Below are 14,419 nucleotides of genomic sequence, written 5' to 3'. Positions count from 1 at the left end.
CCTCAGGCGGCATTAACAGCTTCTTTATATTTCTGGAGCTTCTTATTGAAGACTTCCCTCATCCTCCCAACCAAGTCTCTTACTTAAAGATAAATGGCTGCACATTTTTCAAGCCCCCAAAGTAAGGTGGTTCATGCTTTGAAAGGAAAAGAAACACGTAATGGCTGGAACCCAAAGGTACTGGCAGGTTAAGATGTGGATTCAAAGGCTAGGAGGCACCACTTGCCAAAACCACCTCCACACTGGCCCAGCTCTGTGTGCTGCTAGAGAAACTGGGCACTATTGAATTGCCCTGCTTTTAATGGACTTCATGTCATTTTGTGTAGCACAAAAACTCATTTTATTGAGTTAAGTATTGTAATAACCTTAATATTCTTTAAAGACAATTTTGAAATATATAATTTTAAAGATTTGCAATATACTTAACATGTAAAGATAGTGTCCTTTATGGGGAGGGTGCTTTACAGCTTGCAATGATCTTTTTCACTCATTACCACTGTCTCAAAAAAGTCAAATGACTAGCCCAAGAAAGGGCAGCAAGGGGCAAGCTCGAAACCGGAATTTAGGTAGGCCTTCTGTTTTCAAGTTCAGTGTTTTCCACATCAGCAACTTTGTCCCCAACCTTTCAACACACAGTGTTTTAATATTCATTTCTTTCATGCCAAACACAAAAGGCACTCTTGCTAATGTGTACAAAGTGTAATAGAAACTTTGTGCCCAAAACTGAATTTTTAGTACAAATTTACATAATTCCTGGTACCTCACTGCACAGCAAATACTGTGTGAAACTGTCTGTGCTGGGTGTTTCAGGGTGGTTGTCATTCACATTTTCCTACATTCCTATGGCAGCTAAGGTTGAGCAGAAAGGAATTCTGCAGAAGAAACTGACGATTCTGAAGAAGAAACTGGAAGTCCTGTGATTGGTTAATGAACCAAGTGGTATGAATTTATTTCCCTTAAAAGTAGCTAAAGATAATTCTTTAAGTTCAATATAAACAGTTAAGTGATTAAAAACATATGACTACCTCCATATATTCAGATAATACTTTTCAATCCAAAAGCTTGTATAATTTCTGAAGGCAAAAATCTAGAAGCATTCCAATTATTATTTTTTTTTTATTTTATTCATGTTTTTAGAGAGAGAAAGAGGAAGGAAAAGAGAGAGTGAGAAAAAGAGAGAGAAACATCAATTTGTTGTTCCACCTATTTATGCATTCATTGGTTGATTCTTGTATGTGCCCTGATCTCAGGATAAACCTGCAACCTTGGCGTATCAGGATGACGCTCTAGCCAACTGAGCTACCCAGCCAGGGCTAGAAGCATTCCTATTAAAAACACAAATAAAATATTACCACTATCAACATTATTATTTAACACTTTATGAGAAAATAAATGCAAACTATAAGAACTAGAAAAATGGAAGAAATCATTTTTTGCAGATACACTGTTGTTGACCTCAAAAACAACAAACAGGGAATAAAGTGAAAACTGTTATAGACAATAATATAATTATTTTAGGTACTAATATATTTTCCATTTTTTTTACAGTGTGTGTGACTGTCTTTTGGAACTACACAAACTTTAAAATATTAAAAGAAAAAAGAATAAGATAACGTAAAATATTATTGTTTTAAGATGAAGAGCATAGAGGAAAATTCCTTCTAATATTAAAACCAATTATACATCAGCAATAATTAAAGCTGTCATATTAGTAGACAAAGAAATTAATGAAACAAAATAAATCTGTATTAGCCCCAAGTCATACCAAGTTTTAGCATGTAGATGAGAGGAGCATTTTGAATGAGAGGTAAAAGGAACAACTTAAATGAGAAATCATTTTTGAGGAAAACAATATTGAGGCCAATAGCAGTATCTACAGTATAGCTTACATAGTTATAGTATAGGATAGTTTGGTTTTTATATAAATTCAGTATCTTTCTGACCTTTGGATAGGAAAAAATATATATACAGAATCAGAAAAGTGACCCATCTAGTGCAGTATTCTGGCATACAAAAGCATGGGTTAAGTTGTCCAACTTGAGTTTAAACTGAATTATCATACTTGCTGTCTCTTATCTTCATTCTTTCCTCAATCTTTCCAATATTTCCATACTATGTCCTCATCAATTCCATGTGACAACTGTTACCAAGGATACCAATGAACTCTATTTTGCCAAATATATCATTTCTCATGTCACTTGACCTCCTTATAGCCTTTGACAAAATTGATCAGCCCTTCTTCAGAAAAACCCACCTATAAAACTGTTGATGTGTTCCCAGAGTTTGGTCTGGGCTCTCTTGTCAGCTCGCATGAGCTAATGGTTCATGGTTTCAGATGCCATCTGTATCTTGATGACTCCTAAAATCATAATCAGGTCCTGGCTTCTCTCTATATGTATTCTTAAATGTCTAATTGGCATCTCAAACTTAGTGCACTCCGCTTCCACCTACCATCTGCTTGTCTTGTCAAACCTGTTCTGATCTTCCCCATTCTAGTTAATGACTTCATTCTCTACCCATTTGTCCAAGCCCAAGTTGAAAGAAAATCCATTTGTAGAACCCTCCCATTTCTTCATACCACACATACAGTCCATCACTAAGTTTCATCACCTCAGTCTGATACAATCTTCTCTTTCCTAGATTATCAATACAACTCCTTAATTGGTCTCCCTGCTTCAACTCTACCATTCTTTCCCCATAGTTAGATGTGATCATTTTGAAACTATAGATCAGATCCTTGCACACACCCCTCCCTGAGCTTCCCATTACTATAATATATAATAAATTACTTAATATACACAATATATAATAAGTTACAACAAAACACAAACTTATTGCATGGCCTCTAGGTACCTTTCGGAATTCAGTTTCCATCATTCTTGCCCACGTTTCCTCACACACAAACACAATAGTTTGCTTTCCCATTTCTTGAGTGTCCTTGGCTCATACTCATTCCAGGACCTTCAGATTGTTCTTTTCTGTTCCCTTAGGTCTTTGAATGACTGGCCCACTCTTATAGACTGGATGTTTATGTCCCCCCAAAATTGATATGTTGAAACCTAATCCCCAATGTAATGGTATTTGGAGATGGGGCCTTTGGAAGGTGATTAGGTCATAAGGGCAGAGCCCTCATGAATGGAATTAGTGTCCTTATAAAAGAGACCCCAGAGAACTCCTTTGTTCCTTCATTCATGTGAGATCACAGCAAGATGCCATATATGAGACAAGAGGCAGGCTTTCCCCAGACACTGAGTCTGCCAGCACCTTGATCTGGGACTTCCCAGCTTCCAGAACTGTGGGAAATAAATTTATGTTGTTTATAAGCCATTTAGTCCAAAGTGCTCTGTTATGGCAGCCCAAATGGCTTAAGATACCCTACCTCATCATTTACTTTTGCAGACACCTTTCCTAGACACTCTAGCTAATACTGTCCTCCTGCTCCCCACGTTGCAGTCATCTCTATCCTATTGTCCTGTTTTATTTAAAAGCAGTAACCACCATCTGTTGCCTTATTTTTAGATTTTATTCATTTATGTCTCTACTATCTGTTCTGCACTCCCATAGAGCAGCTATTTTCAACCCGTGTGCCACAAGAGGTACACTGGCGTGCCACAAGAATTTTCAAAATGCACTACCTGACTCTTTAGTCAGGGGCACTGACCTCTTTTCCCTTGGGTTGTCAGATAAAAGAAAATGACAACAGCCCACACAACAATGGCCATCTATTGTGAATGAATCAAAATTATACCTATTTTTTGTCAGATCGGCAAAAATATATTTTTGGTGAACTGCATAATTATAGTAATTAGTTTAGGTGTGCCAGGAGATGAAAATGGTTGAAAATCACTGCCATAGAGTATAAACTCCACTGGGGCTTAATCTACCTAATTTATATCTCCTCTCTCTAAAATAACATGGGACCCTTAAAGTGCTCAAAATATTTATTGAATAAATGAATGAATGTTAGGAGGTCGGACCAATAGCCCACTACAATCTATGTTTATTTTTAGGTAGGGAATGAAATAGAGTACATTTTTTATATAAACAAAATTTTTGAGGTTTGAAAGTATATTTCTCCTGGCATGAAGTACTTCATTTATACCTCAGATTTTGCTAGTGCAAAATACATGATGGATTGTGAAGCCTTTTAAAGTATATTTCATTTGTACCTTCAAAAATCATTTTAACTCTACAGTTACATTAACTTAGTGGTCTGAGAACAAGTTGTTATCTGAGATTACAGTAATTCATGTATTTTAGTCCCTGCTTTAGGGAAAAAAAAGAAGAAGATACATCTATTTAAGATAATATAATTTACCCAAAGATAGAAGGCGTTAAGTACTCAGTTCTAATCTACTAATTTAGTCTCACTCAAAGGGAAGTAATTTGGAGGGAACCATTCTTTGTCATTAATTTATTCATTTTTGACATTATTTAATACACACCTAAATGTCTCTATTAAGTGTCTAAGGACACAAACATGGTACAACACCCTTGCTCGGGAGATTTCTGCATATTAATATCTTCTACTTGGAGGAAACACACAGAAATGCTAAAAGTGCAACGTAGTAAGCATGTTAGTGAATGTGAATTTCTCAGTAAATGTAAATATTCAGTAGATTTCAGATCTTCTGGAATTCCATCACATTTATAGTTGGTCTTAATACATGACAAAATCTTTTCGAACCAAAGAGGATTCTTAAGTGTATTTAGTGTTTCATCATTTCAGAGAGAAACTAGATATTGTAAATGCTAAATCCCAAGGCCAGTCTGAAAAAATATATTACATTTGTACCAGTTAGATAAGAAATCTGGAAGCTGGGGGTAAAGAAGCACTGAATTGAGAATTAGGAAATTTGGACACTAGTCTCAGCTCTTTTACGAAGTGGTTGTGCTATTTTAGGAAAATTCTTTAAACGAAGGCTTCAGTTTAGAATAAACTCTCCAGAAAAGTGTCTAGAATAAAGACTAGATATTCTTTAAGGTCCATTCCAGCTGCAGAATGGGAGAAAACTAAACTTCCCTTTATGGATAGCTTCGCAGGACAATATTGAGATTCAGCTTAATTATTCATTAAAGACCAGCCATGGGAAATGGAAGTTATTTCTGGTCTATTAAAAGTGGCTTGGCAGCAGATTTCTTCTCAACTCAAAGGGTTAAACACATTTTAGTTATAGAATTATGAGCATGTATATGTAGGAGAAAGGGGAATAGAAATTAGATAAGCCCACACTTGTAAAAAATGATAAAAAAAAGTGAATGCACACATATGACAATCATTGATTCACAGTGTTCGAGCTTAAAAGAAAGTGCTTTATGATTGCTAGGAAACAGCTAGAGGTGCTTGTTGGGAGGCTAAGAGGCCTTGTGCAATGGAGTATCACAAACTACAAAGACCCAGATAACTATCATTTTGCCCCAGTGCCTTTACATCACTTAGAATAAAAAAAAATAGACTGCAAGTTGGACATATTCTACCATTGCCAAGGTTCCTGTGACTACTCACATGAGGGTAATGAGTTTCAGAGCAGGGCTCCTACACCTAACTCTTTGCATGCTAAATATCTGGTTACTATGGGGCTATCTAACTGCTGATTTAAGACCAGAAATGCATTTCATTGTCTCTGTGGGTATGCGACTGAATGAATACAGCATAAGTTATTTTAACATTATTTAATAACATGTTCTCTACTAAGCAATTAAAGAGCATTTCTCACAATTCTTGGCCCCAAATCTGTCCTGATTTTACTTCCTTGAAATTTTTTATTTATTTAACTGTTAATAGGATAAATGCTTAGATCTGTCAATTAACAGAATTTTTTAGCTATTCCTGAATTTGAGGTCCTAATCTTTCAGAAAAAGAAGAGCTGTCTTCCTGTGGCACCGAACATATTTCTCTGTGTTTTCTGATACCACTTCCACATTTTTAGGACTTCTCCTACGGTTTTCCAGGAGACATTTCTCATTTTTGCATTTATTATATTTTTTAAAAGATAACTGCGTAATTGTATCAGCATGAGTGAAACTAGGTTCTCAAAAGTCAAGGTTTCAATTAAAAAAATAGAAGAAATGTCAAACCTACTTCTTTAAGAATTTAATAAAAATTACTCAGTAGCCCGGCCAGGTGTGGCTCAGTGGTTGAGCATCAACCTAGGATCCAGGAGATCGGGGTTTGATTCCCGGTCGGGGCACATGCAGGGTTGCGGGCTTGATCCCCAGTCGGGGGCGTGCAGGAGGCAGCTGATCAATGACTCTCTCATCATTGATGTTTCTATCTCTCTCTCTCCCTCTCCCCTACTCTCTCTGAGATCAATAAAAATATGTTAAAAAAAAAAATTATTCAGTATACTTACATCAACGATCAAGAAATCTAGCCAGCACCAGGCATTAGTGAAATATGTTTGAAATCCATAAGCTACCCATTTGAGAAGCATTTCCAGGATGAATATGTAAGTGAAGACCTTGTCAGCATAGTCTAGCATGGTTTTGATAGTCTTTCGCTGTTCAATGTATATATCTTCAAAAGCCTGTGAATGAAGAATACTTTTATTTCATTTGCATGGTTTGCCTTCCCCACATACTTTATAAAATTGCTTATGTGTAATACTGGTCACAGCAATAATTTGATAAGTTTTAGCTAATATCAGACAAACATCGAACATCAGGCAAAATTTAAAGACTAAAACTAATGGAAAATGTTGGTAAGTAAATGTCAACAGCTTTACTGATTTAGTATGTGCTTTCTTCCTTGCCTCTCACACCAAATCTCTATTTCAATTATTGCTACAAAGACATGCTTTGAGAGAAGTAATGTAAACTCAAAAAAATAACTAGAAGTTTTGTTAATGAGGGAGAGACTTAGCCTATTCCAACATTACCTTGACTGTTTCCCTGAAGAATCTGGTTTATTTTGAAAGGATAAATTGATTAGACATATCGAAAACAAGATACATTTTAAATCCACAAATGTTAATATGATCGTTAGGGACAAGTGCATGGTATTGGATATGGAAGGTAATGTAGTTACAGAATGTCTCTGTAAATGGATGTCTCAGTGAGAACATCTGTTAGGTAAACACCAGATGAGAAATTCCATCTGGCTCTTCATGGCCCTGATCTCTTCTGTGCTGAGTTTTGCATAGTTAAACTATGGGTGCCAAGCTCTGCAAGGCACAGATATATGTCCTCTTTTGCTTCTTAAACTCATTGTTTGCTTTTGGTATTTTTGGAGAATACGCTCTTTTACTAGAACCTGATTCTTGCCCACATGCATTTCACTTACCAAAGCACCACTACTCAGGAGGATCATGAAGACAATGAAAGTCTCAAACCAGTTGTGTTCAACGATGCTGTAGCAGGTTTTCCTAAGATTCCACCAGATCTTTCCTTTGCCTTCTTCTATACTTACTTGACAGAATGGAAACTTTTTAATACATCCTAAAAAATAAGAGTAAATGTAATAAATTAGAAAAATACGTTTTACTTTTAATTAGAAAAAAGTAAACTTTGTTGCTTCCTCCGAGTCCCAGTCTCAGATCATCATTTTATAGGGTAATTGGTTTCTTCATTCCCTAGTTATCTTCGGCATTCCTCTTGTATAATGAGTCATTTTCAGATTTAGATATTTAGCCAATTACCTAGAATTCAAAGAATTACTTTACCAAAAGTTGCTTAAGTATAAATGGTTTCATTCTTTAACACTAGTTACAGTCTCTCTTTGCCTCAAGGCCATTGATGAAAATAGCGTCCAGGGACTTCTCATGGTTAGGAAAAACTGCATGGTCGAATTGTTCATAAATTTTTTGATTTGATCCTGGATTTCACTTCCTTCTTTTCGTGCACAGAAAATCCCCCTGACTTCCCAGGCCACTGTCAGTTTTCCCAAGCTAATTTATTTTCGGCCTCAGGGATTTTTTTGGTTAAATCTCTGACTCATCTTGTCAGTCAGTATCTCTATTCCCTTGTCTTCCTCCTCTTGGCTTTCATGTTACTGTATTTCTAACTTCCATCTATTCTTCTGTTCTAATTCTCTGAGCCTTTACTCATCAGATTTAATTCAATCACACTGAATCAGCAAATCTGTATTGATTTGTACGCAAGACACTGTCGTGGTTGCTGTGAGAACATCTACTGTTTTCCCCGTCAAAGCCCTACAACACATCTACAGCCTCAAACAGCTCTGGTCACAGCACAAATTAAGCACATTTGAAACTGTAAGGGATGGGGTGTCACTATTGCAGCATCTATAAATCAAATCACTGCACTGACAATGAAGTCTGAAGGCATTGCTTTATCCATGGGATGACATTTCAAGACTGCCATTTATCTCACGGGTTAACTTCACATTCAGGAGGATAATAAAAAAGACATGTCAAATCACCTTAATTGTGCAGGTACAGTCACTGCTATAGTATAATTTGGAAATACAGATAAAGGAACTTTTTGGAAGAAAAGAGGAAAACAAAGATAAACATCCCTTCACCATTTCTTTGAAATATTTCCTTCAAATGAGGAGTATTTGTAAGGAAAGAAGGGGGATTACATTTAATCATATTAGAGCTTGTTTACCTTCAGTAAAACAAGCTTCTGGTTTAAGGTCTTCCTCTGGTTCAATTTCAGCTTGTTCACCTTCTCGGGGCGGAGCAACATCAACTGTGCTTCCTTCAGATGAGCTGGTTCCATTTAATTTCTGGAAATAAAACCCCATTGCAAAGATGTAATTTCTCTCCTGTTATACTCAGTTAATTTGGAAATGCTCTGTCACGGTGTGAAAAAATGGTAGTGATAGTATTTGATTTTATGAACATTACTGATCATTATGTACTAATAATTTAACGTAATTAAAGTCCTACTGTTCAAAACAATGTAACTACTGACCTGGTTCAGACCAAAAAAACTTTAGACAGCATTCAATGTGGGTGATTGGGAAAGGGTAGATTATACTGATTAACTTGTTCTATGATCTCTATTTATATAGGAATGCCATATGAAAATCATTTAATACTCAGGCCAGCTCAAGAATGGTTTGATAAAAGTGTGGTATGCTAGCATCCACTACTAATTATATTAATTTAAATGCATCAAATCAAATTATAATTTCCACCTCTTCCAATGGAAATTTTCAGAGGGCAAAGAACATTACCAGTTGTCTGTAGCTACTGTCCATGTTTCTGTAATTTTAGAAAGGAAGAATGGTTCATTAACATTAGTCACAGTCATTATACTTCAATTTTGAGCTATATTTTTCTCTGACTTACATAATTTTCTTCTTACTTTACTAGAAGAAAAATGATGGATCTCTCCCCCCCTCCCCCTTCTCTCAACTGTTTAAATGAATTCAATACTTGCCAAAGATTTCTAAATGGAAATTTCTTCATAAATGGCATTGTGCAGAATCTGTGTAGACTTATTAGAAGCACATTCCTAATTCAACATGTGACCAGACTGTGGATCTTTCCATTAAATAAATCATTGTGACATGCCACATGACTAGGAAAAGCCACTTTAATGTTACAAGAATAAATATCTAATAAGGACTCTGACATCATTTGGGGAGACATTATGGATGTGCAATGCTTTATGGAAACCAATGCAAAGACATGACATACAGCACAACCCAGGAAACATAAAGCTTTTAGAATGAAAGAACGGTGCATGGACTTGTTAATGGTTTCAAAGCCCCCATTAACTTCAGTAGCTAAGTGGTAGGGTCACTCTGCCCTAGCCTTCTGAAAGAGTTAATGTGTTATTTAAAAATGTCTAAATGACCCTCTAAACACAGTCCTATTGGAGGAAATTTAGCTCAAAATTCTTGATTTATTGAAATCATAATGTAAATGTAGTTTAATATTAAAATATGAGCTAATTGAAGAGCAGTGTCCAGATGCTACTTTCTGTGATGCTACTTCGAGGGTGAGGTTAACCAGGTGCAACTAAATAGATTATGAAAATTACTTTAAGTCAAAATATAATTCTATAATAAAATACCTCCTAGCCTGGAGTGTGCTACAGAGAAAAGCTAGGCCATCATTCTGGGCTGATGGTTTGTAGATCATTATACCAAGAATTTTACCATAAAATTTCTCTACTTTTTGGAGAGGTGGAAGGCCAAGACATTTTCTTTTCCCAGGACTTTTTTTTTTTTTTTTTTTAATAGCCAGGATAAAATCCCAGGAAAGCTATTGCTGGAAATAATTGCAGTAGTTTCTGATATAATTATTTACACTCAGCAACAATGCTTTCCTTCCAATTTCACTTGTTTTATGGGTTGGACACTATGACATTTTATGGGTGGTAGCAGTAATATCATAATTGCGTAATATGATAACATCACAACTGCATATATAAAACCAGTAAGAAAACAATTTTTTGAGATTAGTTATAAAAAATTTAATGTTTTCTTCCTGGCAAATTCAAGCTCAATGATTTCTTTTGAGCCTGGTCATGGTCCACCTCCCATGAAGTCTTTATTTCTTGCATGCTTTCTCCACACCAAATTTTATAGAATGGTTAGTCCATTTTACTTGTATGCTGACTAAATATTGTCATAAGTATATATTAAGTACCATACTTAAAATTATAATTTATGTACATATACATAAACATATATACCAAAAATGTATATACACACACATATGTACCAAGCAATCCAAGTGCAGAATAGACAATAGTGATGAGTTTATGAAGAGTGAATAAATGAATAATTGCATTTTTGTGTTACTCTTATAGGGAGAATTGTTGTATTTAGATAATTTCATCTCTCCATTTTGATGTGTTTCTTAATTATGGTCTTGACAGAGTTTATTTAATTGTATTAAGAAATGCATTTTCTTCATAAATAGGAATTATTTAATTAATAATATCTTAGTAATAAAAACACATATTTCCAAAATGTTTCTCTAAAATATTGGCAGACACTCGATAGAGAAATCTGAGAGAAGAAATGAATAAGTATAGATCTATATACACACATAAATACACATATACTTTTCCATTTGAAAACTTTAGAAAATATACTCACCTTTCACTTTGCATTTTACCACTGTTAATATAATTGTAAGATGTTTATTGTTTTGCATTATAATTGTCTGCCATATATTATATCTTATATTTAAATACAAATACTTATTTAAAGCAAAGCCTTCACAGCTCGAGTAATAGTAGTTGCTAATCTGAATGACAACTGAATCTGCAGTTTACTAAGTATTCACCTCTGTATATATTTTTGTTATTGGTACTGTCTTTAGATTATAAACATTGTTGAATGTGGTTAACATGTTCAGATATAAATAATCTTCATTTTCTAAATGGCTATGGAGACTATGCATTCAAAAACTGTATAGTAAAGAGGGTCGGTAGTGAGTGAGTTCACCTCTATCTGCCTGGCATTATGAGGCATAACATGTTTTTTGAAAACAGAGAAGGAACAAACTCTGCATGTCTTCTCAAACAATCAGGATCCATTTTACACAAAGAATTCCTTCACTGTTATCCAGGAGTTTTCTGATTATAAGGATAAATTCTTTAAACATATAATCTGTAAAGCTCCTTAAGGAATGTTCAGACAGAGACTTGTAGACCCTCATGCACCAAAGTTTAAAAGGTAGTTGGGTAGGCTAGTGTTCATTTCACTAAAAAGTGCTTTGTGTGAGGCTCCTTTCCCTGTGGAGGCTGACATAAAGTTAATTATTCTTAAATTGAAGAATCGGGCTTATTCATCTTATAATCTTCATAGGCCACAATTTTGTCATAGGAAAGTTATAAAAATATTGTATCAGCTACACAAAATTATAAAAGTTGTGAATTTACCTGTATTTATAAGTAAAAGCTAAGACTGTCATTAAATTATAACAACTTACACATTATGATATAGTTCCTTATATGCTCACTAGGTCCATAAATAATTTTACTGCTGTATTTTTAAATAATTAATTTATACCCGAGAAAACTACTTATGCATTTAAAATTCTATACACTGAGAAAATACTATCTATATAACCTAAACATTTTCTAAGTTCAACACTTTGACATTAATACTCTGGTAGAAGGTAGTTTGTGATACATTTTATCATAGCCATGCCAAAATGACTTCCAAGAGGACTTATTTAAAAGCATGTAACTAACTTAAAAACAAGTGAATGGTGATAAATACAAAGAAAAACTTACTTTCTTTATATTGCCATAACTGTGATACTACAACGATGTAAAAAAAGGCAAAGAAAACCTGAAATGAATTTTTTCATATTAAGGAACTTGACAACTATACTAAATAACTAAAATGAATACTTGTTCTGAAATAGTTAGAAAAATATAATTAGCTACATAGGCACAACAGTATAATGCTTTCCTATAAAACCACATAGTACAAGCATAGACTTGTTTTCTTGTACTATTTTCTTCCTACCCCCTCCAATATTTTATGGCACTTAAGGTTAGACTGTTCCATCCCTTGTAGAAACCACTGAGTCTACAGAGGGATGATGGCTTATGCTGGACAAATGCACACTGGAAAGCAGGTTTTAAGATGCAACATTCTCCAGGCCTAATTCAGCCGCAGAAAACATGCCTGGCTGTAGCAGAAGCCCAGCGCAATGCTGTGGAAGCTGCACGCTGATCCAAGAACCATGCTCTCAAAGGCATGGGACCTGAACATGAAGTTTTCAGGAAGGCTAACTGCAAATACCGCTCATAAGAAATGACGGAATCAGCACCCAGGAAAGCCATGAGACCATGATTTCCTCCTAAGAGCATGAACTTATGTAGAAATCCCCCCTTATGATGAATATGCCTCTTGATTTGTATCCATTTAAATAATGCAATTTAACTTTCAGAAACAGAAGAGAATGTTAGCAACTGGCCTACTTCCACTGAAATGCGCTCACATTTCATTTGTTTTCAATCAGCTGTCAAATGTTTGGCTCTCACAAACTGCTGCGTGATTCAAAGGGCAAAAAAAAAAAGATTCAGCCATTACAGATTGCCTTCAAAAATCTAACCATTGATCTCAAAACTTCTGGGTTTTGTCTTGCAGATAGGAGAGGAAAATCTTTTGGTCATACATACGACCAGGGCCTTAGTCTGATCTTTTGGATATGCATATCCATATCTTGACTTTGGACACTTCACTTGAAGAACGAGTAGCCACACAGGGAGCCCATTGGGTTGCTTGTCCAAGGCAGGTAGTTCACAGCTAAAACCAATAATTCTCTTTTCTGAACCACTTATTGAATGGTTAAAAATATACTACCTGTATTCAGTTTGGCCTCAACATATTTTAAATATTCAATACCCCTGGTGCTCCTTTTATTTTAAAGTAGCCTTAATAAGGATATGATATATGAAACTGAAAATAATTATGTGGTAGTTGAAGAGTAAGGTAAAGGGGCATCAATAGGGCAGAAGAAAAGGCTAGTTTATCTTGAGAAGATATATATCAGTTGCCATCTAAACCAGCCTTCATTGAGTTATATTGCAGCAGAAGTACAGTAAAGCACCAAAACAGTTCTCTAAGGTCGAGATGGGTTTAAAATGGCTATCCACACACCCTTCTGTACCTCTGTAAGAGACACCTCACATTCAGATTCACACAAAAATGACTAAAAAGTCATTTTTAAATAGAAATTACAAAAATCACCAGGGTCTGTATTTTTTCTATTTTTCATTAATAATCTTATTTCTGAATTTGTTGCATTCTACAGCTAATTCTCAGTAATCCCTAAAGAATAAGAGAGTATGTATAAATTAAACCTAGAGACAACCTCAAACTTTACTTAGATATCATTTTTCACCAAAAGCATTGAAAATTGTCAATATTTATGAACTTTTCACTTTTGCTTTATAATTTCCCTCCCAGAACCCTCACTCAGGCTGAGATTCCAGTAAGCAATAATATCAACTGGAGAGAGTTGAGTCAAGAGAATAAACTAGAGATTTAGTTAGTCCACAAACCTACAGTAATTTTGGGAGGAACCCTTTATTCCTCATAAAACTATAATTAATAATAAAAAGTAGGAACTTTTCCAAGTCTCTTTTTTGCCTGCTCAGTTTTGGGTAGAACATGACAGGGAAATTTTTTAAAAAGGATACACTGGACCAATTACTTAATGATCAAGACAGAAGGAACTTTTTCTACCCCGTATCTTGATGCTTTCCTTCTTTTAATTACTTTACAGTGATCACTTAGGGTTTTGCAGACAGATGATTTAACAACTTTCTTAAACTACATGGAAATCCAAGATATGTAGTGCCCAAATGCATACAGACTATGGCCCTTCATATCCAAAAATTTATCACCCCACTCTTCTTTTAACAGAGCCTTTCCCAAAAAACATGAAAGCAAACATTGCCATCTGGAGCACATGAGTTGGATGGGTTGAAAATTATATTCACAGATCTGAATATAATGATCTGAGAATAGAAG

The 14,419-nt window shown here is 35.1% G+C and overlaps 1 protein-coding gene across 3 annotated transcripts in view; it reads right to left on the bottom strand.

Moving 5' to 3' along the window:
• The window catches only part of SCN3A (sodium voltage-gated channel alpha subunit 3), a gene marked incomplete at its 5' end in the record, with an annotated part of 103,059 nt that overhangs the window by 12,159 nt on the left and 76,481 nt on the right, over positions 1-14,419 (bottom strand). For all 3 annotated transcript variants that reach the window (XM_081142995.1, XM_081142997.1, XM_081142996.1), the window contains 3 exons: positions 6,354-6,527; positions 7,283-7,437; positions 8,569-8,689. In XM_081142995.1, the coding sequence (XP_080999121.1) occupies positions 6,354-6,527; positions 7,283-7,437; positions 8,569-8,689 (450 nt within the window). The remainder of the gene's footprint in view (positions 1-6,353; positions 6,528-7,282; positions 7,438-8,568; positions 8,690-14,419) is intronic.

This window comes from Miniopterus schreibersii (genome assembly GCF_964146895.1).
Source record: "Miniopterus schreibersii genome assembly, chromosome: 7".
In the NCBI taxonomy this organism is placed as follows: domain Eukaryota; kingdom Metazoa; phylum Chordata; class Mammalia; order Chiroptera; family Miniopteridae; genus Miniopterus; species Miniopterus schreibersii.
Note: the sequence above shows the minus strand (reverse complement) of the source record. Positions and strands in the feature narration are given on the sequence as shown.